General features: G+C 42.7%; 1 protein-coding gene across 8 annotated transcripts; it reads left to right on the top strand.

Annotated features, from left to right (window-relative positions):
- The first annotated feature begins 10,011 nt into the window (after window positions 1-10,011).
- U2AF1 (U2 small nuclear RNA auxiliary factor 1) lies at window positions 10,012-25,279 on the top strand. Of its 8 annotated transcripts, none has more exons than XM_065860931.2 (9): window positions 10,277-10,376; window positions 11,291-11,372; window positions 12,903-12,990; window positions 16,649-16,715; window positions 20,057-20,106; window positions 20,655-20,753; window positions 21,949-22,082; window positions 22,420-22,512; window positions 24,396-25,279. In XM_065860931.2, the coding sequence occupies exons 5-9, from the start codon at window positions 20,077-20,079 to the stop codon at window positions 24,532-24,534; spliced, it is 495 nt and encodes a 164-aa protein (XP_065717003.1). In that variant the 5' UTR covers window positions 10,277-10,376; window positions 11,291-11,372; window positions 12,903-12,990; window positions 16,649-16,715; window positions 20,057-20,076; the 3' UTR covers window positions 24,535-25,279. The 8 variants fall into 8 exon arrangements, with proteins under 8 accessions (XP_071667661.1, XP_065716975.1, XP_065716984.1 ...); XM_065860940.2 differs by lacking the exon at window positions 16,649-16,715 and adding an exon at window positions 15,776-15,842; XM_065860903.2 differs by lacking the exon at window positions 11,291-11,372 and having other exon boundaries at window positions 10,256-10,376.
- Window positions 25,280-26,333: the final 1,054 nt, after the last annotated feature.

Here is a 26,333-nt window from a genome sequence, read left to right as displayed (position 1 = left end):
CCTCTTGCTGATGTCAGGCAGTGATTTGTATCAAGGTAGGACGAGCACACCACAGCACAGACAGTGCAGTTGTCTAGGGCAGAGTGAAACACTGGGAACTGAGCAAAACCCCACAGCATAACCACATCCTCCCTTGCCCAGCTCTGGCTCCCTGGGGAAGCAAGAAGGGTTGCAAGCAGGCTCTATTGTAGCTCATTTGCTTCCGGAGGGGCTGCCTGATGCCAGAGGACTCTGTAGAGAGATGGGAAAACAGAGCTGGCACACTATAGCCCCTTTAGGCCAGGCACACTGCACAGGGTTTTCCTCCCTTGAGCTCCCGAGGTGCACATTGCTATCCCCTCTCAGGGCCTCTCTGCAACTGTCCTGCTCCTCTCTCTGCACCAGAAGTGTCCCCAGAGATCTCACCTTATCCAGCTTATCTGGTAACACTTTCCTAAGCACTCCCTTGCCAGTAGAGGGTCAGGCAGCATTTCCTAAGTTATCCTTCCCTCCCCCAAAGCAGATCCCGCATTTGAGTCCCCTCACAGGCATCTTCTGTCCCACCAAGATCTCCACACCTCCCAAATGAGGCTCCCCCAGCATGACCCAACATATGTGTATTCAGGTGAATGCAGGCAGCACAACCTTGTTCCACACATCAGCAGACAGTCAGGAGCACAGGCTCCCCCATGCACCATGCAATGCTGGGGTCTCCTTCCTGTTCAGGGAGGCCAGGGACAGCAGCATCCATGTTGAAGCCACACCTGGGAGAGGTCACGCTGCAGAAGAGGGAGAAGCAGACTCCAAAAGAGCAAATTGCATGCTCAATGTGCAAATACGGGGGCAGTTCAGGTCTCCTGCACAAGCTGGTGGGGCTTATGGGGGGTGGGGCCTGGGCCCACCACCTCGTTGAAGTGACCTTCCTGCTTCTGGAGCTCAGGAGTCACTCGTTACCCTGTGCTGGTCCATGCGATGAGCTCTGACATGCCCTCAAAGCCCATCCCGATTGCCTCATGCCATCAGACTGGTCACGGTGGGAATCGCTGCCCTAAATTACATCCTGCTCAATTTCTGTCAAGGGTTTGTAGTGCTGCGTTGGGTGAGCCCTTCTAGCTGAAGGTCAGTAGGGGGAGCCCCAGCAAAGCAAATGAAGGTTCAGGGGCGTGTCTGCATCCATCATTTAGAGCCGTGGCTTTCACCTGGCCGTCCACAGGCCTTTCAGAGTCAGGGGGTTATTTTGGAGTGGATCATGGAAAGCAAATGGAGAACAGCACGTTTGCTGTTACAAGGTGTCCATTGCTGCACATCAGACTGCTTCTTTACTAGGGCACAGGGTGTGGTGATGCAAGAAAGCTCTAGAACACGTGACACAGGGTTAATGGGAACTGCCTATTCACCTGTGCTTCTTACCCACATCTGGCCCAAGGAGAACTTCCACCATACTTGGTGAGAGGTTTGTCTGAGGAAGGGAAGTACGAAGAGGTTTGCTGCCTTTCTGCAGGCTGTTATGTCTGGGCTCTTTTCCTAAACAAAATGTCTTTTGTAAACGTAATTCAAGATAAATCTGGCACACTCCTTCTTTTTGTGAATATGGAGCTGTGAGCAGAGTTCAACTGCACACAGCAAAGGAAATAAGCAGGAGGTTCCCCCTCACCTACAACAGCTTGCTCTGATATTCCTGTTCTACTTCACTGGCAGAAATACCTGCTGTTTCTAGGTCTAGTATTTGCTGTGAGGGTACAGTCCCATGATGAGCTTGAGCTGAGCAACTTAGCTGACACAGAAAGGGAGAAGCCTTACACTCTTTATACTTCTACCCTATGCTTGCTTTGTCTCCCTCCTGTCTTGCTTCCATCTGTGCAGCGCAACCTCATTTCCCTTTGCAAATTCTGATTGCTAGATAAAATGATTCAGCTTATTAACCCAGCCATTTGAGCAAGTTCAATCTGCTTACCATGCAGTCAGGCAAGTATGAGAGATGAAAAAAGTAAGCACTGGGAGGGCTGGAGGAAAACCTGCCCCTTACACTGTGGCTGAGCTAATGTTGGCTAAGCTCCTGCTGTATCAGGAAACCATAAGCAAATGAAGCCAGCTGGAGCCACGCTGAAAACAAACAAAATGATGCAATAGGGACAGCAGATCTTCAAGCTCCTTTATGGAGGACAGTGTATGCAAAGAGCTTGCATGGGCTCGAGGGACACTAGACAGGTCCTTGGAGGAGATATATAATGAGTACTAAACTGATGAACCACCGAAGGCTCAGGAGGTTCCCTGAGCTGAAAAAAGTTGGAGGCTGGGAACATACCTGGGGAGACAGGGCAGCTCATATATGCACAGCCTGCTCCTCCTCTCTCTCAGAGTTATCTCTTTTCCTTCACCAGGCTCACACACACCCATTAGCGATCTCCTGCTTCCTGCCAGAAGGCAGCATGTTGGCCTGCAGATAGGAAGAGGATTCTCAGCATTTTCAATGCAGAATTACCCATCCCTCCTGATTACCATGCAGCCATGAAAGAACCTACACCAGCCTATGTTCCACCACCACTCTGCTGCAGCTGCTGGCAGGAGGACCTGCAGATGTTGCGTCACTGCTGCTGGCACCTCCATGCACACAGTCACCTGTGCTGAGTTGGAAGCAGCCTCTGAACATGTATGAATCAGTCCATGTACCCTTATCAGCAAGCTCCTGCTGCACACCCAGCACCTCTCCCCAAGGGATTGCTTCCAACAGGTAGGCAGCTGGGAGGGCCCCTGGTGCTCCAGCCAAGGCCAGATCAGGCAACTGTTGTGATGAGTTCCCCACCACAGAACAGAGCAGTGTGACTGATGAAGCTCCCTCCAAATTTGGCAAAGTTTCCACCAAACTCTCCTTTCACTGCCTGTCCTCTTCAAGAAGTACCTGGAGAAGTTTTCCATGAGTACTCAGAAGGGTCCAAAGAGATCAGCTTTTCCCACAAAATGCTCCATCCAAGCTGCCCAGCACAGCACAGAGAGGAATTTCCCTCAAAGGAGCAGCTGGATTTATTTGTTAGATGGACTTTACTTACCAGTCAATGCTTTTGGCCCTTGGGGTGTGCAACGGGGTCAAAGTGGATCACAGGCAGCCCTGGGGCAGGACTTCTCAAGGCCAGGAAAAGAGACCGGAGGCAGGAGAGCCAGGACTACACCCACAGGGACAGCCACAGAGAGTGGAAGAAAAAAGGCTTCTCTCCTTATTTTCCTGGGGAACAACACGGATGCCATCCTCACACAGCCACAGCACAGTGATGCTGCTGATTTCCCCACATTTGGGGAAAGTGCAGGGGCTGGCACAGCCAGAGGGCAAAGGATGAGGCTCACCTTGGGAAAATCAGCTTCCTGGGCTTAGCGCTCTCCTGTCAGGTCAGTAACACAACTGTCTCTACTGACTTCTCTTCAGGGTCAGGCTAGCACACATCCTGAACAAAACTTGAATCCTGCCTAGCAAGGAGTGCTATTGTGAAATAAAACACGGAGAAATCAAGTGATTCACACAATGGGGTGCAAAAAAAAAAAAAAAAAGCTTCAAGAAGTGCTTCTGGAGGAGCCAGAAGTGAAGCTGCATCCTTGGGCACTGGATATGCCAGTCTCCCCCTTGGCTTGAAGGAGAGGAGGCCACAAACACACCAATGCTCACAGTTGTGTGCAGAACATTCCGGCTTCTGCCCCCTGGGCTGTGGACCGGGTCTGTGTCCCTCACCGGCGTGCTTCACTCTCACTGCCAGCTGGAGTTCTCACCACTTCATGCGCGAGTGAGGAGATGGGGCAAGTGCAGCCTGAGTGTGGAGAGGTGCCTACACAGCATTGTTTGGAGGTGCAGGGGCTGGATGTAAGATCTCCCTCCCTGTGAGCCTGGGCCTCATAAGCGCTCCATCTGAACAGCCATGGCTGTTCCTAAATTCTTATTCTGACTCTGAACATCTCCTGTCTATCTTGCTGTTGGGAAAATCACCCGATGTCCACGCCTCCTCTGTAAAGGGAGGGGGGGGTGGCATTTTTGTCTAGTTTGCAAGCTCCTCTGGGAGCAGAATAATGAGGCTCTTGACCCTGGATCTCACAGCAGCTTGCCAGACCAAAGTGCTAATAAACACAACATCAAATAATGTGTTGAACTTATAAGTTCTGCAGCTTTAATTTTCCTGTTTTTCAATTGTAAGGCACTCTCTAATAGCACCAGTTAATAAATCAGCAGTGCTTCTAATCAGGGGTTGGATATCAAAAACTCTCCAAGGAAAAGTTTCCACAAGACACCCATATCTCTCAGCCATGCTCTGCAGCCTCAGTGCTGCTGCTTTTCCAACACTGCTCTTCAACTCAGCATTTCCTCTCCTCTTCCTCACCCTTCACCCTACCCCACTGATTGCACCTCACACCAGGCTAGTTGAATTCACCTCCACCCACAGGGTCAAAGCAGTACACTTATACCACTGATGGTGATCAGCACTCAGCCGTGAGTGACCCAGAGACCTCAAAAGAGGGTCTGTCTGTCCCCATGTGCTCAGCAGCACGGTCCTTTATGCCTGTGTGTGTTGCCCCGACATGTGAAACAAAGCCACAGCCGGTTTGCAACAGACACAGTCCTCCCACAGCCCCAGACAGCAACTATGGCTACACAGACCTCACCCTTCTCTCCGCTGTGCTGCGTAGTATTTACTGGGGCTGCTATAATTAAGGATCTTTGACAAGATCTGCTTATATAACCATGGTGATTAGCAAAGTATAGGCATGGAAGTAGATTAGATGAGATTACTAGCTACAGCTCTGTTCTAGTGTACAGGAGTTGCCTTCTCTGAGTATTTTTTTGATGTTACAGTTTAAATTGATTCTCTTCTCTCATGGTTATGCTTTGTTCCAAGAGGTGTCAAGCAGAGAGCTGGTACAATTGTTCAAAGGGCTTGCTGGCCCTAGGTTACTAATTAGCCCTACACACGCACTGCTAGCGAAATGCCTTTAACCTGAAAAAACAAGTCCTGTGCACTGGCCTGGAACTCCAAGGTACCTCTTTAATTAACAGAGAGTTCTGAGCACCTGCAACAAGAAGGTGCTGTTTTCCAGTGAATGCCTTAACTAGTCTATGTACTGACCCCCAGGATATGTTTCTGTGTTTGTTCCCATCTCTTTTTTCTACATCCAAGCATCGCTGTCTTTTCTTTCAGAACTAGTTTTTCTTTCCCTTTCCTCCTTGCTCTGCCTCTCTTAAAACTGGCTGCTTCCCTACTGCCTTATATTTTCTCGCACATATCTCCAAACCAAATCTGGGTGGCACCATTTTCTTCTCACCCTGTGTTAGTTGGTATCCAGTGATGACACTGGGTCTCAGAAGGCAGACCAAAACAGAGGAGGGTTTGTGGCAACATTTAACCCAATAGATCTAAGCAAGTTTGGGCAGGGGAGTAACCTGCAGTTAGTCACTAACAGGGACAACCCTGTAGCAGTGGAGAGCATGTGTAAAACCAGGGAAGGCATCCAAGCTGTGTTTCCCTCTCCCAAGTCCTGCAAGCATCCTCATTTAGATAATGAGTAGTTACATGGAATTCTGTCTTTGATTCCTGCTTTTCTCTGGAGACCTGTTGCTTCACGTTTCCTTTACTTTGCCGGCTCCTGTCTTCCCTCCCACCTTTCTAGCTGTGCTGTCAACATTAACTTCTAAGGGTCTTCTTCCCTCTTCCTCTCTTCTTACACTTCCTGGTTTCTGTCCTAGGTCCCCTTCTTTCTTCTAAGTGTGGCCCTTTACACCCAGCAAAGCCACTTGAGGAGGCTAAGTAACACACTTGCTAAGAAGGAGCCTTTTATCCTCACTGTGCTATGTCCGTGCAATGTTACCTCCAGTGTCTGTAGGCTCTGTCCACACTGCTGCCCTTCCATTAGGTGGGTGTACTGGAGTGTCTCTTTCTTCCAGCAATGGCTGGGCTACATTGACACAAAGGGAAAATATCCCACTTCTCAGATAATCAGTTGCAATATTACTAACACCTCTAATGCAGATGTCTCTAATGCTGGCACCTGCATGGACAGGCTGGGCACCGGAGGGAAAGGGGATGAGAAAAGAGGCAGAGGGTTATAAAGTTCTGGACTCTGCTGTTCCCAGTACAAGCGGCACCCATGGTCCTGAGGGCTGCTGAAAGAATGAAGAGCAAGGTTACAAGTGAGTTTATTTTTCAATAGTTCCATGACTCATGAGGCATAGTCCTGGTCCTAGGACTACTGTCCCACAAAACTGAGAAGATATATTAGTCAAGTGCTCTCTACCCTGGCAACCATTACCAGTGCTGTACCAATTAGACAAGCCACAAAGCAAAACTCTGTGCAATTTTCTCTTTCAGTTTGTACTACTAATGAGTTATTTTAGACACCTACTTTTGCTAGAGGCACCATAAGATTTATGCTTGTCATGTACAAAGACATATTTCCAACATGGAAGCAGCTGTTTTGCTTTGTTCTCCAATAGCATCTCCAGGTCAAGTTACTTGTTTGTGAAACATGGAGCAAACTTCAGCACAACAATGACTTACAGAGTGTCTAAGTGAAAGCCGCACTGTAGAAAATGTTTCTTAGTCTCAACAGTACACCATGAGAGCTAGAAGAAAGGGAAATCTAGAGTGAATGGGGTCTTTACAAGATAAGGGCTGAGAATCCAACGAAAACCGATTTTAATTCCTCAGGAAAAACATATTTCAACATATTTTAGCTGAAGGTTTTAAGAGAAACATTACACCAAAAATCAATGCAATTTCGTTCTGCTTAGTATGTAAAGCATATGCTCTGTGGACACACATTACAGGCTGCTCCCAGTGATGAATGAAAATCACCAGGAACTTCTGCTTTGTCAGAGCTCATTGCAGGCTGCTGCAGTTGTACAATTTCAAAGACGCGGTGGTTCCAAATTGGGTCTATCTTTTTGAAACACCCTGTAGTTCCCTTGACAACTTGGGCTAGGCCAAGACTCACCGCAGGTTCCCACCAAGCGACTAAGCTGATCTAGCAGCACACTGCTATTGAAAGGGGCTGTCTCGCTGCTTCATCACCGTTGCTCCAAGCTACAGCTACAGCAGTCCTGATCTGCCCTCATGCTAGCTCTGCCACTCATTGAGTGCTCACTCAGTGAGGCAGTTCAGTTCAGGAAATCACTCTTTTATTTGCAGGGTTTGGCTTCTGCTGGTTTAGTGAGTTTAAACTGCAGTGGCAAGCCCAGGTGGGAAGCAGAACAATAGTGAGCAACTGAGGCAAAGAAAGTGTGTCCTCTGACACACACACTGCAAGGCAAGGCCAAGCAGCAGCACCTGTTGTTGTCTGGTAATGAGATCTTCTCAGACTTTGACAGGGATTTCTGCTTCCAACATCTGGATCACAATTGTGAATTTGAAGGGAAGTAGAGGAGTGCAGAAGGGGCAAATGGGAGAAAATCTGTCTGGATGTGGCAGAAGTTGTAGCAGAAACCTTCTGTCATCTCAGTAAGGAGCACTGGAGAGCAGGTGAGCTTTACCTTCCAAAAGAGCACACACAGAAAGAACATGAAAGGACATACAGCAGTGCCAAGAGGACTGTCCTTGTCCTGTGACGGGTCATGGCATCTCTGAATCAGCTCAAACCAACATTCAGCTTACTTCCTCAGAACTGGACTTGCTGTTAAGTTTCAATCATATTGTGTTTGGCACAACACAGCAGGCACTTGTGCTTGCAAATAGCTCTATGGACCACAACTGGGGCTGTGAATATTATGTGAAATAAAGCATATTTGTAAATGTTTCTGGGATTTCAAAACTATCTAAGGGACTAATTTTACTTGCAACACAGCAAGTGCTCAGTCTTTTGTTTTCTGCATCAACAAAATGAGTAAGTTCACTTTCCTGCAATGATTTTCAGACTGCAACATCACTTTTGTTGCAAATGCTGATCAGGCTGTACAGCATCACAGTCTTCCATGCGCTATTCAATTTCAAAAATATCAATTCACTTGGTTCAAATTTGCAGCTATTGGCCCATAATTCCTTGAAACTTCCCAGAACAACCAGAAAGAATTTGGTCCAGCCCTCCACTCTGCTTTTAATTGAAATGCATATTTTTATTTGCAGCTCATCCAACTTGTATTTAAACTCCTTCAGAACCTGCACTTTCCTGCCTTTGAGCCACTACTTTATTCCAGCACTTGAAAACGTGCTAAAAAGGTCTAACTTGGGTTTCTTGTCAGTGTCCTTTGTACAGATGACTAATTGCAGGAACACCCTATAGCGTCTAAGCAGTATCCTTATCTTCTCTACAGTCATATAAACTTCTGATGCTGTGCTCCAGCAAGCCCTTCTTTCATCTCTGCCTTCTTCCATGTTTTTTCAGACTGCCTTCTTCCTGGGGCAAGACCTGGGGGTCCTGGTGGACAGCAGGATGACCATGAGCCAGCACTGTGCCCTTGCGACCAGGAAGGCCAATGGCATCCTGGGGTGTATTAGAAGGGGGGTGATTAGTAGGTCGAGAGAGGTTCTCCTTCCCCTCTGCTCTGCCCTGGTGAGACCACACCTGGAATATTGTGTCCAGTTCTGGGCCCCTCAGTTCAAGAAGGACAGGGAACTGCTGGAGAGAGTCCAGCGTAGGGCAACAAAGATGATTAAGGGAGTGGAGCACCTCCCCTATGAGGAAAGGCTGAGGGAGCTGGGTCTCTTTAGCTTGGAGGAGACTGAGGGGTGACCTCATTAATGTTTATAAATATGTAAAGGGTGGGTTTCATGAGGACGAAGCCAGGCTCTTCTCGGTGACAACCAATAATAAGACAAGGGGCAATGGATATAAACGGAAACACAGGAGATTCCACTTAAATGTGAGAAGAAACTTCTTAACTGCAAGCGTGACAGAACACTGGAACAGACTGCCCAGGGGGGTTGTGGAGTCTTTTTCCCTGGAGACATTCAAAACCTGCCTGGACACATTCCTGTGTAGGTGTTCCTGGGGGATTGGACTAGATGATCTTTTGAAGTCCCTTCCAATCCCTAACATTCTGTGATTCCCAGTTGTCAGGCCCTTTAGCCGCGTGCTTGCGTGCTTCAGGATCTATCAGAAGCTCCTCAGTTTCCTTGAAGCACTGGCTAAGCTGTCTTTTTTCAGCTCAGAGCTTCCTTCTGGCAAAACTCAGGCTGCTTTGGAAGTTTTGGCCACACACCGTGCTGCAGAACGTGAGGGGGCTGTAATCAGGAAATCTGGACATGGAGGCACACCACGCTTCAGTAGTTCCCCCAGCTGAATCACCGGGATCGCATAAGGTGCTTTAAGACCGATGCAACACTCCGGGCAAGACACACTCGGATCTTTCAGGCCACAAGAGACTGCGGCGATTAAGAATGACGCATACCAGGACGCAGACAGCAATTCATGCAGAGGCAGAGATCTTGTCCAGGAAGGAGTACAGAGCCTGGCCAAGCCGAGAGCTGACCTAGGCCTAGGCTGCCTTCTTTATTCACCATTGACAATTTATAGGATTTACAGGTACAGGCCTGGACTAAGATGTTTACAAAAAGGTGTTTTTCCACTAATTGTTATTAAGAACACACTAAACTCATGTGATGTTTGTCTTACTTGTTTTTCCACTCATTCACAGACCAGGCCCAAGGACATTCACACATCCCATGCACTTGGGGGCAGTTATCCGGCCCAAGATACCATTCTCACGAGTCTGGGCTATAACTTTTTACAATTACAAGAAAACGTACTTCAAAGTAATCTCTCCAAGGCCCTTATATATTATTATGTTAGTATTATGTCTTTGACCGTCCCGATGGTCTCGTTAGTATTGATCTTCCTTTATCATCCAGATGGCTGGAACCTCACATCTTGCTTTCCCACATTTTACTTTCCAACAAGAGACGCTCCAGCTGCCCACGGGATGCCTCCCGTTCCACCACTGGCCGCTCACCCCACGGACTCCTGCCCCTCCCCGAGGCACCACCCCCCGGACTCCTGCGGCGAAGAGCTCAGCTCTCCCCTCTGCTCTGGCTAAGACAGAGCCATAGACTCAGCGGGAGCCGCCAAGCACCGTCCCGGGGATGCGGCCAGAACCCCCCGCTGCACCCATCTCCGCTGGGCTACAGCGCGGGCTCCCCGCCGCCCCCTGCCCCGTAGAGCGCATGCGCGGCCGCGGATGCCGCCAGCGAGCCCCGCACGCCCTGCCCGCGCCGCTACAGAAAGAAGCGGTCCACACCACGCACCCAATGAGGGGCTGGCGGTCCCGGGCGCATGCGCAAGGAGCCGCGCCCTCCCCTCCTCGCGCGGGGCTCCGTAGAAGTGTTTCCGGCGCGGCGGCAGTGACGTGCACGGTGGGCGCCGGGCTGTCCGGCGGGCGGGCGGTGGGAGATGGCGGAGTATCTGGCCTCCATCTTCGGAACAGAGAAGGACAAGTGAGTGGCCCATCCCTCCTTCCCGCGCCGCTCCGCGCCTCTCCCGCGGCTTAGGCGCTTCGGGGGGAGCTCGAGGGAGGCCGGCGGCTGGTGGCGGGGCGCGCGGGGCACGGCTACGCGCAGCGCCCGCCCGGGCGGCCTGTATGGGTCGTGGCGGTCAGCCTTCCCCCCCCCCCCCCCCCCAGCCCCGTCTCCTGCGGGGGGACCTGGCCCCTTTCTTCCACTGCCGCCTCAGGGGCCAACGGAACCCCCGGGACCGGGGCGCGCGCTCGGGCGTTCTTCCCCCTCCCCCCCCCCCCCCCCCCCCCCCAGCCACGGCCGCGCGGGGGAACGTGGCGGCGCGCGGCCGCGAAGAGAAGAGGAAGCGAGGCGGGCGCGCTCCCTCCCTTCCCCCAACCCTGTCCCTCAGGCGCGCGGCGGCTCCTCCTCCCCTCCCCCCTCGGCCGGAGAGCGCGTGCGCGCGCCGCCAAGGACGGGGAGGGGTGGAGGGACAGGGCGCGCGCGCGCGCGCCCCCTCGCCGCGTGGGGCCTGCGCGTGTCCGCGCCGCCGGCCTCGCCCCCTGCGCTTCTTTCTCCCCTCCCGGGACGGGCTGGGTCTGTTCCCCTCGGGGAGTCCCTCCTCCTTCTCCCGCTCTCCCTCTCCCCTTCCTCCGGCCGCCATGCGGGTGTGCCTGCGCCTCGTGGCGCGCTGCCGCGCCCCCCCACCCCTTCCTCCCCGCCCCTCCCCCGACGGCCGCGCTCCTCTGGCGGCGGGCGGGAGCGGTCGGGGCCGCTGGGTGCCGAGCTTCCCGCCGCCTTCTGCCGGAAATGGGCCGCCTCTTCCCCTTTTGTTCGCGTCTCTGCGCCTCGCAGCAGCCCGAGAGCTTCCGCTCTGCTGCAAGGACAGCGACTGGTTATTTCTCCCCCCTCCCCAGGGTGCGGAGGATTTCCCCGACTGCTGCATCCTGATCCTCAGGCTTCTGCCTGCAGCCTTCCACGCGTCGGGAACGTCTCTAGGTTCTCTGGTTGTTGGAAGCGTACTTGCAAAACCCTCCTAACGAAAATTTGGTCACCGTCAGCCTGACCAAACCAACGTGTTTTTCCACTTGTAAAAATGAAAGGGGGCATCGATGTGCTGCTGGACTAAATTACTCTTGTCAGCCTCTGACCGTGAGGCTTCTATTTGCCTTCTAGTGCAACATGCCAGTTTCAATTCGCTCGTCTGTCAGAAAAGACAGTATCTGCAGCTTCTCTTGAGCTCTGTTACTGTGGCCTCCTTCCTGATATAATGCATTAAAGTTTAACAGTATGAGTGTATGCTGATACAGCAGCCATTAAATTCCTTATTTTCTAATCAAAAAGCAAGCAGAACTCTCCAGAAAGTGTTGAAGTTGGAGGCACTATTGGTAATTTTATAGTTAGATCATTTTTTTTTGTTTCAGGGTAGAGTTCAGAAATGACAGTAAGTATATTGTAATGCTAACTGTGTATTTTCAGAAATGTAAAAATGAAGAGTAAGCGTGGTAACATTTTACAGTAAAATGTTTTGCTAAAAATCAGATATGCTTTAATACTATATTTTCCCTTTCCATGAGTTGATGTTGGTTACACAGGATTATGGAAACAATTGATGATAACTATGAGCATGGTAATAATAATCTTCCAGAAGAATTCTTAAACTTCATTTATACATACATGGTCCATAATAGTTCTCTTGCCCTTCAGAATTTTGCATTTAGTTTGGCCAGTGAAGGTAACTAAACTCTGTATGGTGTTCTGTTATCATTCCATGTGGATTACACTTAAACATGAGAGTCCTAGTGGGATTCCTAGACCAGCGTAATTTGAAGTTGACATTAGGTGATGGTTAATCAAGAAAAATTTGTGGTTTAAAATTTTAAAAAGGCTTCCTTTTAGAATTATTAGCTACATTCATGGAGATGACTTATTAAATTATTTTATTTTGCTTATGTGTATTCTCTCTGTAACATGATTTTTCTCTTATCTGAATTCCTTCAAATACTATGTTGGCAGCACTCTGAGTTACCTTTGACTAAAACTTTAAAAGAGGTGTTTTGTAAAACATTAGGTAGGTGCAGCTGAATCAGCTTTAAAGCAGGTTATGTTGCCCAGACTAGGGGTTCCATGAACTAAGACACAACCATATAGCTCATAGTGCAACTTTTCAGACTGTTTTTCACATTATTTCGCATCCCATCACTCAGTGAAACCGATACAAAGACAAGAATAGAGAACTGGAAGGGTAAAACAGGGGTGAGTGCTTCTGTCCATGATGGTGTCACAAATGCACTTTGGGTTTGAGTAGCGGGTGAAATTGATTAGATGACTTGCTGTAAATTAGGGGTAAAGAGGAATGAACATGAACAGGTTTGCTGTAATGCTTGCCTATACTGATTTTGTTCTGTTTTTCTATAGTACTTTACATCAATATAAAGGTAGTTAAGGGCATATGTTTTATAGGAATTGTATGTTAATGTTTTTCTGTTCTAATATTGAAAATACTTTGTGGTTTTTTTTCACTCACAGAGTCAACTGTTCATTTTATTTCAAAATTGGAGCTTGTCGTCATGGAGACAGATGTTCTCGGTTGCACAACAAACCGACATTTAGCCAGGTTTGTTTTCCTTTTGTTTTCTCTTCTTGTGGCAGTACATTCTTGCTTCTTTAAAGCGTAGGCTCTCAAATACAAGTGAGTAGTTGCAGAGCTCCAGATTAAGTAGTTCACTTTTGGCCCCAGTTTATATGGGTTTTTGCTTTTTTGGGGGTATTCAATTTACTTCTCCCAGCATTTCTAATTATCTCCTGTCACCCTTAATGGCTGCAGGAAGCGATGCTGTTGTAAGCTTGCCTGTAGTAGAGACCAACCAGTGCTAACTTTCAGGTGAGTGTGCCTTCTCAGTGGTGTTTAGGCACTTAAACCATCCCAGATTTTTTTTTTTAATCACAAACAATGTCAGCATGTTCTGCCTATTTCAGAGGCATGAACTTAAGTCTTTTATGCATTTAATGGAAGAAGACTAATTAATAAGAGCAACTCATCTGTAGTTAGATTTGCTCTTTGACCCAGGCTCTTAAGTTTCAAATGTAACTTACATACTCCTTTGAATTTGAAATAATTGTTTCTCGAAAACAACTTGCCTGGTTGCTGAGGGTGTATATGTCAGTTGACTTCACAGATAATTTAGTCTTTGGCTATGTGAATATTGTTAAAGACATGATGTGTAACTGCATGTCTGGCAAAAAAAAAAAAAAAAGCAAGTGACTGATAGGGTTTTTCTTATTATGAGCTCTGTAGTTTTCAGAAATTACATTCCTGGACAACTGTATGCTTTGCCTCTTTCTATCACTGCTGATTGTCAAGGTATACAGATAAATAGATTGTTGGGGAATATTGTATATGACAAGTAGTGCCTATGAAAGCTGTTGCATTATCAGCAGTTCTACTTACAAAGGTAAATTTCACATAGCGGTGGAGTCCTCTGCAAGTTCATTTTAGCTCATGTGGAGCAGGATTGATGAGAATGGTAGACTGATGTTGGCTTGGAGAGAATTAGGGAGGCAAATACTGTCCATATGACTGGAGTTCAGAGTGATGGTACTCAGGAAGTTAAGCTTTGTGGTTAGGCAGGGGGGAGTTCTAGGGGGCACTGGCTGGGTTCCTGATTGATAGGAACCACTGCTGGTACTTCCATCTACAAAAACAGTTTTCCACATCTGGGAATTTAATAATTTTTTAGTGTACATATTGTATCTCAAAAAGAATATTGCCTGTTTTCGAAATGACTCGATGTTGCTGACCTACGTGGAGAGCATGCAGAGATGTGATTGGTTGTTTGGAGACCTGAATTTAGGTCATTGGCTGCTAGGAAATTTTTCTAAATTAGACAACTTCGACTGTAGTTGTCATTAAAAATGTGAATCAAGCAACAAAACCCCAAACTACTTTTTTTTTTTTTTTTTTTTTTTTACAAAAAAAACAAGTTTATTTGCAACAACAGTTTCCTCTGTCAGTACAGTTTTAACTTTGCTTTAGAAACTGTAGTTAACAATACCAGCTGAGGTAGATCAGCAAGGCAGGTTCATCCAGTGACATCTGGGACCACTGAAGCATCACCTGACAGATGTTCTGTATTGTAACATCTCAAATGTACCTGGCAGATGTGTAGAGTTCACTAGAGAAACCTTTATTTGTATGCAGATTGATAATCAGCTGTGATAGAAAATAGAACAACAGATATCTTACTAATGGGAAGTTACCAGCACAATATTTTTCTCTCGTGTTGCTGGTGCAACTTCTTCATAGAAGAGCTGTGTTAGGAAAGGTCGTGCAATCCAGGGTGATCAAATTACCAGCAATCAGCAGAAACACTGTAACTGTATGCATGTTTCTGGCTCTCTCCAATTGTAGGATAAAACATAGTTATTTTAAACCTGGGCCACGGATACACAAAGCTTTGGTTGGTATGACCACGCCCATTATAAAGCAAGTGTGTGATTTTTAAATGTCATGTTACAGATTTTTTTTTTTTTTAATGTGTTAAGTGGGCAGCATATTTATGTATGACATTGCTGGTCTATGACTTCTTCAAGCTCTGATTTCTGTGACTAATAATAATGTGTAAGCTAAAATTATTCGGGGATTGCGATTCATATTAACTAACATTGAGCTTGTATTTTAAGTAATCAAATTTCAGTTTTTGAGCTGCTTACAGTGATATGGACGTTTGGATTTTTTTTTGTAATATTAGTTTACTAACTTAAACATGGTTTGTTTTTTCAGACAACTTGATTTTAAGAAGAACGGTACAAATGTAAGGTTTCAAGTCTGCCTGGGCTAATTCTTCAAGTAAAAAGCAGAAGGGCTAAAAGGATATTGTCCTTATTTGAAGGATCGGAAACATGTGAACCTATGATGCTATTATATTATTTAAACAGAAATTCCACCAAGAAATTCCTGATGCAGAAAATGAGATGCAGCACTTGCCTAAAAACTTTACTGTCTGGTGTAACATTTTAGACTCTGTGGCATTTTATCTTATATGCTGTGCACATAACACTATTTTTTTTTTCCCCTAGACATACAATAATGAATCTGGTCTCAAAAGCTAGGCATTTCCAGAATATCATGTGGTAGGGTGTTTTAGGGTACAGTGCCTCACACTTCCCATATTGAGGATAGCTGTTGAGACAAATGCAGCTCTTTCTTGGTGGTTAATTAAAACTGTTTTCATAATATGATGGTCTGGATGCAATTTTGGAAGATATTCTGCAAATACAAAAGGAAGTCTTAAGAATAAAATATTACTTTTAGCTGTTTGCAAACAAGTTGTCTCTTTGCAATTGTCTATTATATGCACAGCAGCCAGTAGAATTCCCCTTTTTATTTTTTTTCCCCGCAGACCATCTTGATTCAAAACATCTATCGTAACCCCCAAAACAGTGCACAGACGGCTGACGGCTCACACTGTAAGTCCCACAGTTGGAGAAATTTTTTTAAACAATGGTGTTAAAGAGCCCACTCCTAATTATGAGAAAATAGTGTTGGCTTCTGAGCTGCTGACATAAAGCTGTTGCAAACAGGACAAGTGATGGAACTCTTCTTGCGCATAGATCAAGAACTTGTCAAATGTGTGCAATTCAGAATGCAGAGTTGACTGCATAAATTGGACTTGATGCAGATTCTCTTTAGTACTGCAAAGTGCAACTTGAGTGCTTAGTAACACTGCATTCTTTTTAAAGGCTTAACCTGCAGACGTTTTTCAAATTCTTGATTTAACAAATACAAACAAAAACAATAGGTCTATATGTGATGTACGGTAAGTTTCCCAAAACTGTGGGTTTTCTTTCATCTTAACTTTTTTAGGAAAATGGAGATTTCATGTTATGCTGTAATTATTGTATTACTTCCTTTTCTGGGGTTTTGCTACTAAAAAAAAAATCAGTAAAATCCAATTAAAACAGAGTATTATGCTAGTAATTCGAATACTGTGTTTGGACACCATCTATTATTTATCTGCCTGAAATCATACAAACCCCCTCTATAGTAATATTAGTGAACAAAATAAAATACAATAATGCAGTATCATGAGATCTCTGTTACTTTACAGTGTTAGGTTGATTCAGAAAGGTCACCAGCTAAGTGAAAGTTCTCCTTGGTAGAGAATAACCACCTCTTTTTCAGCACAGACTCGGCAAAAGCGACCCTAAAGGAAACCGGTTTCTTGTTAAAAATTATTTTCCATAATATAAAGTTGTTGCGTTTTGTATTTCAGACCATTGCCCTCTTGAACATTTACCGTAACCCTCAAAACTCTTCCCAGTCTGCTGACGGTTTGCGCTGTAAGTTCATACAAGTTCCTTCACTGGTTCCCTGGGCTTGATTGTCAGAGCTCAGTGTCGACTTAAGCTGGTCTACCATTTTAGTTTAACAGATCAAACTGACCACGTTTCGTTAAATGTGTCCAAAAAAAAAAAAAACCCACATCAAAAAACACCCCCAAAAAAACATTTATTTTGTCCCACTACCTTCCTCCCTACTCCCAAAAATAAGAGGGGAATCTGAATACCATGTGTTAAATCAAAAAGGGTTGAAATTTTACTTGCCCTGTGAAGCAGGCTTGGTTACACTGCTTTCTTCCCTCCAGCTTTTTCCCTGCCAGTTGCCTGCATCCTAGAAATGCTTTTCTATATCTTTTTATGCTATCCACTAGGTTTCACTGTCTAAAAGAGCAGGATGTTGACATGTTGGCTTCTTCCAGAACAAATTTCCTGCTCTGTAAATGTTAAGAGAACTTCAATTTGAAACTGTTCAGACTGCATGCAGAAATTTGCCCTAGGTTAATGCAGCTTCCATTTAGAGTCTACCTTGGAAGAATATGCTTTGACTGAGAAATGTTTCCCTTCTGGCAGCTGTCCTTTTTGGGATAGGTGCATGCTTAAAATTCCTTCCAAGCTTTTAAAATTTAAATTCCAAAACCAAGTTGTATATTTACATGGGAAAAGATATCTGTAAAAGTACTTTTGAGGAGGGGAAGGCATTTGGGTATGGTCATGAATAATGACTCCTCATGAAGTAGAAACGGGCATAAGAAAACATACCTATTGTGAGACTGGCAGAAGTTAAATGACCAGGATTGTTGATCTGTGATTACTGATACATGATTGTGATTGAATTACCAATATTAGAATAAGATTTAAAAAAAAAAAAATAGGACCAAAAAGGATTGGTGTTATTTTCTAACTAATGTTTCTTGTTGAAGTGAATATTGACTGTGTGGTAATAAAGCTTTGTTTGGCTATTCCTTTTTTTGACTGTTGGATTATAGACTAGTTCGGATTAGTTACCAGCATTTGATTAGATGTGCTTTGTGAAATGAGCCACTAACACAAAAGTCAACACTGTCTCTTCTGCTTCTAAAAGTAATAGTGGCCCAATTAAGTAACTTGATTTTTTGTGTGTGTGTGTCACACAATCAAGCTAGATAAGTAATGACCTATGTGTGTCTAGACACTTAAACAGTTCTATTGGTTTGCAGGCTTTCTTGTTGCAGATGTTTAGTAATTAATGCTGTTCTAGTAAATCAAAAAATGTACAGTTGGGTATTTCCACTCTGTCCCTGAATTCTCTATGCGCTGGTAACTAATTTGCACAGAGTTACAGCAGTTTGGTCTGTGAAGCTGTTTAGATTGTGCAGCTGCAAGAGTCTTGAACGGATTCTCTAGCGTTTTCAATGCTGGTATCCAGTTGGTCTTGGCAAGTGGGTAGATACTTACCAGAGCCCAACTGTACCATCTGTGGTAGAGCTGGAGCTCTGTGACCAGTAGGTTTGCTGAAACTCCTGGCTCCCATTTTTTTTTCTTTTGGTATTTGTCCCTACTTACGTTCTGCATGTATTTTAAATGGATAACTTGGGTAGCTATTTAATGCTTCTGTTGTTGTTGTTTAACTGTCTTCCTTTCTATTGCCGTCGTAGAGAATTAACCCTAGATTTTGCAACAATAGTTTTCCTGAGTATTTTAATTAGTAATTGGGCTTCTCAAGGTTCAGATACCAGTGGCCCTGGAATATGAATGTTTGTAAAGCTTGTTGCACATGAATGCTTCCCTCTTTAGAAGGATATTGAAGTAGCCATTAACTAACTTTTGCTTATGATCTCCTAATTTGACAATGGAATCTACTTGTAAGTTTTTAGCAATTGTCCATCTGCTAAAAAGTAGTTATTCCCAACATGGCTCATGAGGCCTCTGTCTGATATCTTTAAAAAAAAAAATATTTAGCTATAAGTAAGCTGTTATCAGTGGTGTTGGCAGAACCTTGGGAATATAGTTAAGTATTAAGCTGTCTAGAAATACTGGTTTAATGTTTGATATTTCCTTAATTTGCTGTATAACCATGGAGAAGCAGTGGGGAGGAAGAAAGTTCTTAAAAGCAAACATGTTTCAAATGCAGAAACATCGTTAGCTTAAACTATATATAACACTCACCCTTTAGCCTTCTTCAGGAGATGAGCTGGATGGAACAAAAGTAATTAGAGTCCAGAAAGTGTAGCTGGTTAGTATTAGAGCCTTTGAAGAAAAACGTGAAGTTCGTCCAGATGGTAAGATAAGCCAAAAATGAGCCCAAAGCATCTCGTTTTTTTCATAGCAGCGCAAAGTGAATAAACTCAGCTTTGTTGGCTCAGTTTCTTGTCTTCCACATTCTGCGAACTGAAACAGTAGTGCTTACAATTTGAAGGCTAGAGTATTTTTCTAGCGTAGAATACAGGGTTCATTTTAAGACTGTTCCATTTAATCTTAGTAAACCATTTAACCGCTGAAAAGCTAATACTTTAGGCTTTAATGTATACAGCTTAATGTAGTTTAAAATTCTGTAGACTCGAAGAAATAAACAAAATTCACTTTTATATTCTTAATACTTTGAAAAATCAGCCAAACTTATGTTGTTTTTTATAGCAGCAGGCAAGCAATGTTCATTTGTGAAGTCCAGCTTGGATCATGAAAATCTAATCTGAATATATGATTAGCTTGTCCTGCACTAAAAGGTGTTCTGCAGGACTACAGGAGAAAAAAGTAGTGATATTCACAACTAAATTAGAAAATTGCTCTCTATTGCAAGGCATTTTGGTACCCTTCTTTGAGGGCACTGACAAAAGTATGTCATTTTAAGAACTTATCAAATTAAAAAAAATTCTGGGCTGTGTCGCATTGTGAAATCAAATTCTAGTGAATGTGCTGGAGAGGTGGACATGTTAAAATGAATTTCTGCCTTTAGGAAGAGGAACACTAAATTGTTAATCATGCTTTAAAATATGGAAATGTGACAAAGCACTTGCCTTCTGTTTAGTTAAAGTTGTCGGTAGATAAAGAGTAGGACTGTACATTAAATTTTAGTGGTATTTCAAAGTAATTCCTTTCCCCTTCCTTTAAATTTGTGGCATACAAGTTTGTTTCTGATTTAAACTTGTTTTCATTTGATCATGTCAATGTAATGTTTTGACATATTATTTTGAGGACTCAAAGCTCTTCACACGTACTTATTTTTAATATTCCTGTTAGTTAGCTCCATGCTATATGGTGTCTTTTATGCTCCAGATGGCCTTTCTAGATTGTTCTGTAGTGTGATCAAAATCTTTCCCCCTTTATGTATACGCTCTAATCAGTATGACTCTTGATTTTTACAGGTGCTGTGAGCGATGTCGAGATGCAGGAACATTATGATGAATTCTTTGAGGTATGTAAGAGATGTGAGAATGCATTAAAGTGTTCATGGATTTGTCAACACAAATGGGCTATATAGATTCAATGTACGGCACAATTAAATGGATTCAGAGAGAAGTGTTTGTTTCCTCAGGTGCTTGTATAAAACTTGCCAGGAAGTACAAGAATCAGCAACTTAAGGGATTTTGCATTTTTATCTCATAATCCTCTTCTTTCCTATAGATTTAAAATATACTTAATTACTTGCATAGAAGCAAATTAGGTAAAGCTATAGCATCAAGGCTTATATTGTGTTTTCAGTGCATCTTATGTATTGTGTAAATACTGTATGTCTGCTGTTTTCCATAGCTTTTTATTGTATCCTGTCAGTGTTGTACTTCCAGATGGATACAGTACAGGCCAAGAAAGTACTAATTTTAAAATTGAAATACAAAACCAAGTTATTTTGGTTTGCCTTTTTTAGGAAAGGACTTCTTTTATACACACCAATAGCTAAATGCAATACTTCTGTACTGTGCAACTAATGTGCTGCAAACTTTTAATTGGTTGCTTTGTGCTTAGGAGGTCTTCACAGAAATGGAAGAAAAATACGGTGAAGTTGAGGAGATGAATGTTTGTGATAACCTTGGAGATCATCTAGTTGGAAATGTATATGTAAAGGTAGGATAAAGACAGACATGCTTATGTAATCGATAGGGTGATATTTATTGATCTATAATTCTAAAAGCTACTGTATGCTTGTAGATTTTGTGAGAGTAGCTCCTCAGGATATAAGCTTCTCTCCAATTTTACAATATAAAGTAGAAAGAGTGAAAATGTGAATGGAATCTGAAAGAAATTTTAAGAGATGATGAGACGCTTTCTTGATAGTCAAAATCTGTGCTGTTTTCATAAAGATTAACGTTTGTTTTTTTTTTTACTTTGTTACAAACACAGTCACCACTGCTGGACTGTTTAGTTTGCCAGGAATAATTTGGGGTCTGTCTTCCCATCACACTGCCTTTTAAGCACTTCATTATGAGCAGAGGTTATTCGCAACAGGTGTGTTTACTTTCAACAGATGCATTTATGTTCTAACTTCCCAATTATACAAAACATCTTGTAACCAAGTTACATTTGGCAGTAGCTGGGTGGTTTAAGGTGCAGACTGAAGCACTTAGGTTTAGCTCTTAAAAATTGTTGATATCTCTTGAATAATCAGTACAAAATTATCACCTGCAGAAATTTTATTGTGTGTACACAGTGTTGGGAGTGTCGAGGTTTTTTCAATGTTTTTGCTGCACCTTCTCTTAACTGGAAAATATTTTCAAGCCTAAATTTCTCAGCTGTGTAGGTCAGTATCAGAAATAAAAGTTAGTTTTAAAAGTTTGCAAGTGGTTAGCTGTGAAAAGGAACTGAAGTTTTATGTTCATTTTAAAACAGGATCAGATTTTTGTAAATTCTAATTTAAATGGATGAGAGCTTCAGTTCTCATGCAGATTTCTTAGTTTGAAAAAAAAAAAATTACATTGGAGCATTAGTGCTCTAGAAAGTACTCTTAAGCATTCTCTTTGTTTAAAGTTGTATTAAGAAAACACAATCTTTTATCTTTTAACACAAGCTTCAAAACTTGAAAGACCAAATAGAACATAATTAAGAGAAAATGCCAGTGTCTTGATCAGCTTTGAGTCCTGATTGATGAAAAGCTAGCATCTTTACCCTTGAATTTGATGGACTGTCCCAGGAACTCTGAAGTTGCTTCTAGTTTGGTTACTAGTCCTAAGCCTCAGATGTTGCATAACTGATTTGATAGGAATATTTAATCTACTTCTGTTGCTTCTCTATAACATGAGAAAAATGTTAACTTTGCTTTTAGTTTCGCCGTGAAGAAGACGCGGAAAAGGCTGTGATTGACCTGAACAACCGCTGGTTTAATGGACAGCCTATTCATGCTGAGCTCTCCCCTGTGACTGACTTCAGAGAGGCCTGTTGCCGTCAATATGAAATGGGGTAAAAAGTGACTGACTTCCTGTTTCCCTAAGACAGTATCTTTGAAATGCTTGCACAGACAGGGTGGTTGCATGGGTGTGGCTTTTGTGTGTAGCTTAGTGTAGGAAGAAACACTTCAGGTAATGTTAATATGGAGTGCCTGCAGTCAGTCTCCTGAATTTTGCTGTCGTCTTGGGACTTTGAGCTAGGAATGAGTCAGTGTCAGTAAACTATATTCGTGATTTACTGGTTTTAGTGTTAGAAGTGATTAGCTTTCAGATGGCTAGATAGGGCTTAGGGCAATCAGATACTGTGTAGAGATGGGAATTTTAACTGTGTCTCTTCAATTCTGTTTCAGAGAGTGTACACGAGGAGGTTTCTGCAACTTTATGCATTTGAAGCCAATTTCTCGAGAGTTAAGACGTGAGTTGTATGGGCGACGGCGTAAAAAGTAAGTTTGCTTTTAAACAACATTAAAACAGGAAAATTAAGGATCAGATGCTGAACATTCTGAAGGCAAATCTTTAAACTTATGTCCTCTCTTGTTTTTTGTTTTTGTTTTTTCTAATGCAGTTCTAACACATGCCAATGAAAGGCATTGAGTAAAGCTAGCAAGTAGCCCATGTAGAACAAAGGCATAGGTCTTTGTTTAAAAAAGAAAGTTGTAGTGCTGTGGATGCTGAAGGTTGATGTGGCATTAAGAGAAGGCAGGGTTCGAGGAGAAGGATATTCACTGAGTTACTAAGTACATAGGACCTACCTTTGATTCAAATCTCCAGACCACAAAAGTGTTACAGGCAGACGTTATTTGGGAGAAGAATTGCTTTTATGCCTCTTTATTTTACTCTTGTCGAAATGTATTTGCTTCTGGGCTCTGTTAGAAGCAAGCTACTTGGCTAGTGGGCATTTTGGCAGGATCAGATTGGCCACTTTCAGCATCATGCACAATTGAGCATATCTGTAGATTATATTCAGGACCCCACCTTATTTGTTTTTAATAGTGAATGGCTATCTTTTCTAGCCTGTATGCATTCCTTAGGGTTAGTAACAGAGTCACTGCATTGAGCTCACTTTTTGTTAATGCTGACCTCACAATGTGATTTATCCTTCTTGAAAGGAATTCTCAGTAGGGCAAAGGAATACTGATTTTGATTAATGGCAAAAAAATGGCTATAAACACATCTTACTAATATTATTTATTTATTTATTAAGATAACAGCAGAGGTATAAGCCTTTCTACAAGGTACTATCATACCTGTCTTGTGGATGGTTCGCTTAGAGGTGGATTCAATCTACTCCCTTTTAGGACATTGATATTTGGGATAGGCATGTAAAATTGTTTTGCTTCCTTTTATGCAGAGCGCAGTTTTGTAGGTTTCTTTTAATCACAGAAGGAGCCTGGGATTATGAACATGTTTTTTCCTATAAATGTCTTTAATAGGCAATGTCTTAGAATTTGTGAGAATGAATTTAACTTTGGAAAATGTAGATTTTGTTGCTTAGGCACATGTATTTGTGCCTAAATAATTTTCTAAAATATTCCAATTAATATGAATTTAAATGTAAATGTGAACTTTTAAGATGCTTGAATGATTTATGGAAAACACGAAGTGTGCTGTTGTATTAGTCTTTTGGTCACTTCTATGAATCTGGATCTCTGACTTAGTAAGGCTAATTAAAAGGTATCAGCTTGTATTGCAAGAAAGATTGGGTTTGAGTGTTTGACTTTGCAATATGATTGTTTTACTGATACCCCAATTTCAGTCTGTGGTAAAACAAACAAAATAGCTGAATTCTCCATACATTTTGGTTTTTCTTGGTGGCCCTATTTAAATTCATTGTGTAGCTAAAGCTGTCACAGCTTAATGAAAGGGAGGGGGCAGGAATTAAAAAAAAAAAAAAACCTGAGCTGTAATTGGTAATTAATCCAGTTGTTTTAACTTAGAAAGAGCTGTAGGCTTTTGCAGTGCCTTGTTAAGAGCTATTCATAACTGCAAAAGCTGGTGTCCCTTTCTCTTGCTTCTTTAATTAACAGCTGTGCAACAGTGCATTTGGTTCTTCTACATGCCTTTCGTTAAAGTTTTGTACACCCATTATGATGGATGACTGGCAGTGAACAGTTGAGTCTTTTAACAGTATGTGTTGACTCCTCAGTGTTAAGTTTGTTTGGTTTGTAAATGCATGATTTTGCAGCCTGAGGGCCAGTTTACAAATCCTTCTAATGCCATGTTGTCTTCCCTCATTACTTACATCCTTCAGTGTTCCACTGTGTGGTACTGCAAAGTAAGTTGCTGAATGTGATGACACAGTAAAATATTCAAACTTTCTTTGAAGGCATAGATCCAGATCGAGGTCCCGTGAACGTCGGTCTAGATCCAGAGATCGTGGTCGTGGAGGTGGTGGTGGAGGAGGAGGAGGACGTGAACGTGATAGAAGGCGGTCAAGAGATCGTGAAAGATCTGGTCGATTCTGAGCCATGCCATTTTTACTGTATGTCTGCTAGAAGGTGTTGTAGTTTGACCAAACAAGTTCATAATGAGATTTTTTTTAAAGATGGGCTTCTGAATAAAAAATTTGTAGTGATACAGTATTCTTTGTGTAACTTGTTTCTTGTGGGGGGAGTCTTTTTAACTGTCATTCCTCTATCTTGACAAATACCTGGATTAACTATGCCTGAGGGAAAGGTGGTAAATGTATTGGAGGACCGCCAGTTTCGGTTTTGTTTGGGTTTGGTTTTTTTTCTTTTTTTAATTATTATTATTTGGGTATAATTTGAACTGTTGATGAAAATGTGTGTGTATATAATATAAAATATTATATACATAGTAAAAATATTATACTGCTTAAGAAACAGTTACATAAGTTTCCCTTTTCTGCTATGCTGTCTGCTTATTTAGGTTAGTTTAGGCACATTTAAAAGGAAGGCTGTACGAAATGCATTTATTTACCAAGTAGAAATGCTTAGTTACGAAAATGTATGTTTGTTTGTTACCAGAAGTCTGTGCTCTGTCTATCAATGTGACTGTGGCATTTACAATAAATCAAATTTTTGGTGTAAGATCTAAAGCCTATTTCCTAAGCACTCTGGAGTAGTTGAGTTGCTACTCCTGGCTGTGCCAGAATTCATAGTTCAATTTTTTTCTGATTCTTGACTAAATTCCTTGTCTTTGGCTGGAAAGAAAGTTGTCTAGTGCAGCTTGGAGAAAAAAAAAAAACAACAACAACAACAACAAAAAAAAACACACAACCAAAAATTGCAATGATTAACAATAGGCAGGCGAGGTTTTTTTAAAAAACTCATGCTCCATGCAACATGATAACATGGGATTTATTGAAGGAAATGCAAGGTCCTAAATACAAGGATCAAGTTTCTTATTAGACTGATTTAATACAAGGATCAAATTTCTTAATAGACTGTTTATTTTTTTCTTAGCTGTCATTTAATTAAAAGCATTTTGTTAGCATTCAGTGCCATAGGAAACTAATTGGATGCTAGCGGATTTTTTTTTTCTACCTTTATGTGCTTTTAAATAGTCTGAAGTGAGATAAAAGCTAATGGATAGATGACAGTTTATTCACAAATAAGCCATCTTTCTGTCCAAGTTTTAATTTCACAATAGCTATATATCAGAGATTGTGCAACTCTTAAGGATTTAGAAGTCTAATTAAAATGCTGGAACATCTTGAGAGACAATTTGTACAGTGGCTGACTTGCAATTTAATTCATGTTTGCTTTTATTCAATGTATAAGAGTAAAAATTGTCATCACTGATCGTATTTCTGCAAGATATGACTTTATGTACATGAAGCTATGTAATACAATATAGCTTTCCAATTGGAGAGAGCATTTACTAGGGCTTTTCTTGTCCTGAGTCAGAGCTTGATAAATGATAAATCTGCTCCTTGATTATTACAATTAAAAAAAAAAGGGGGGCAAGCAATAGAAAGGGTATGGAAGCATTACATAGCCAGATTAACAAACCAGCTTCTCCCTGCCTCTAACATAAGTATAAAACCATTTTGCTCACTGGAACTTGGAGCTGACAAACAAAATAATATTGAAATATGAGCTTTTCTAAATGAATCTGCTTTACCTCCTACAACTAAATTCTTCCGTCAATTCAATTTCAATTGTTGTTTGCACTGGATGGTTTGGCCAACTGGATTGTAGAATTTATTTTGCCAGTAACCTTTTTAAAGAAGTGTATCACTATGTGAAGATGGCTTCATTGTTTGTTTTGTTGCAAGTACAGAAATTATGCTTTAATTCAC

Source organism: Patagioenas fasciata, chromosome 1 (assembly GCF_037038585.1).
Source record: "Patagioenas fasciata isolate bPatFas1 chromosome 1, bPatFas1.hap1, whole genome shotgun sequence".
NCBI lineage: Eukaryota > Metazoa > Chordata > Aves > Columbiformes > Columbidae > Patagioenas > Patagioenas fasciata.
Note: the sequence above shows the minus strand (reverse complement) of the source record. Positions and strands in the feature narration are given on the sequence as shown.

Coding starts and splice junctions, on each gene's coding strand:
- U2AF1 (XM_065860903.2), top strand. CDS start 10,333: ATGGCGGAGTATCTGGCCTCCATCTTCGGAACAGAGAAGGACAA. Junction 20,754..21,948: donor TTGGAAATGTATATGTAAAG/GTAGGATAAAGA, acceptor CTTTGCTTTTAG/TTTCGCCGTGAAGAAGACGC. Junction 22,083..22,419: donor TGCCGTCAATATGAAATGGG/GTAAAAAGTGAC, acceptor ATTCTGTTTCAG/AGAGTGTACACGAGGAGGTT.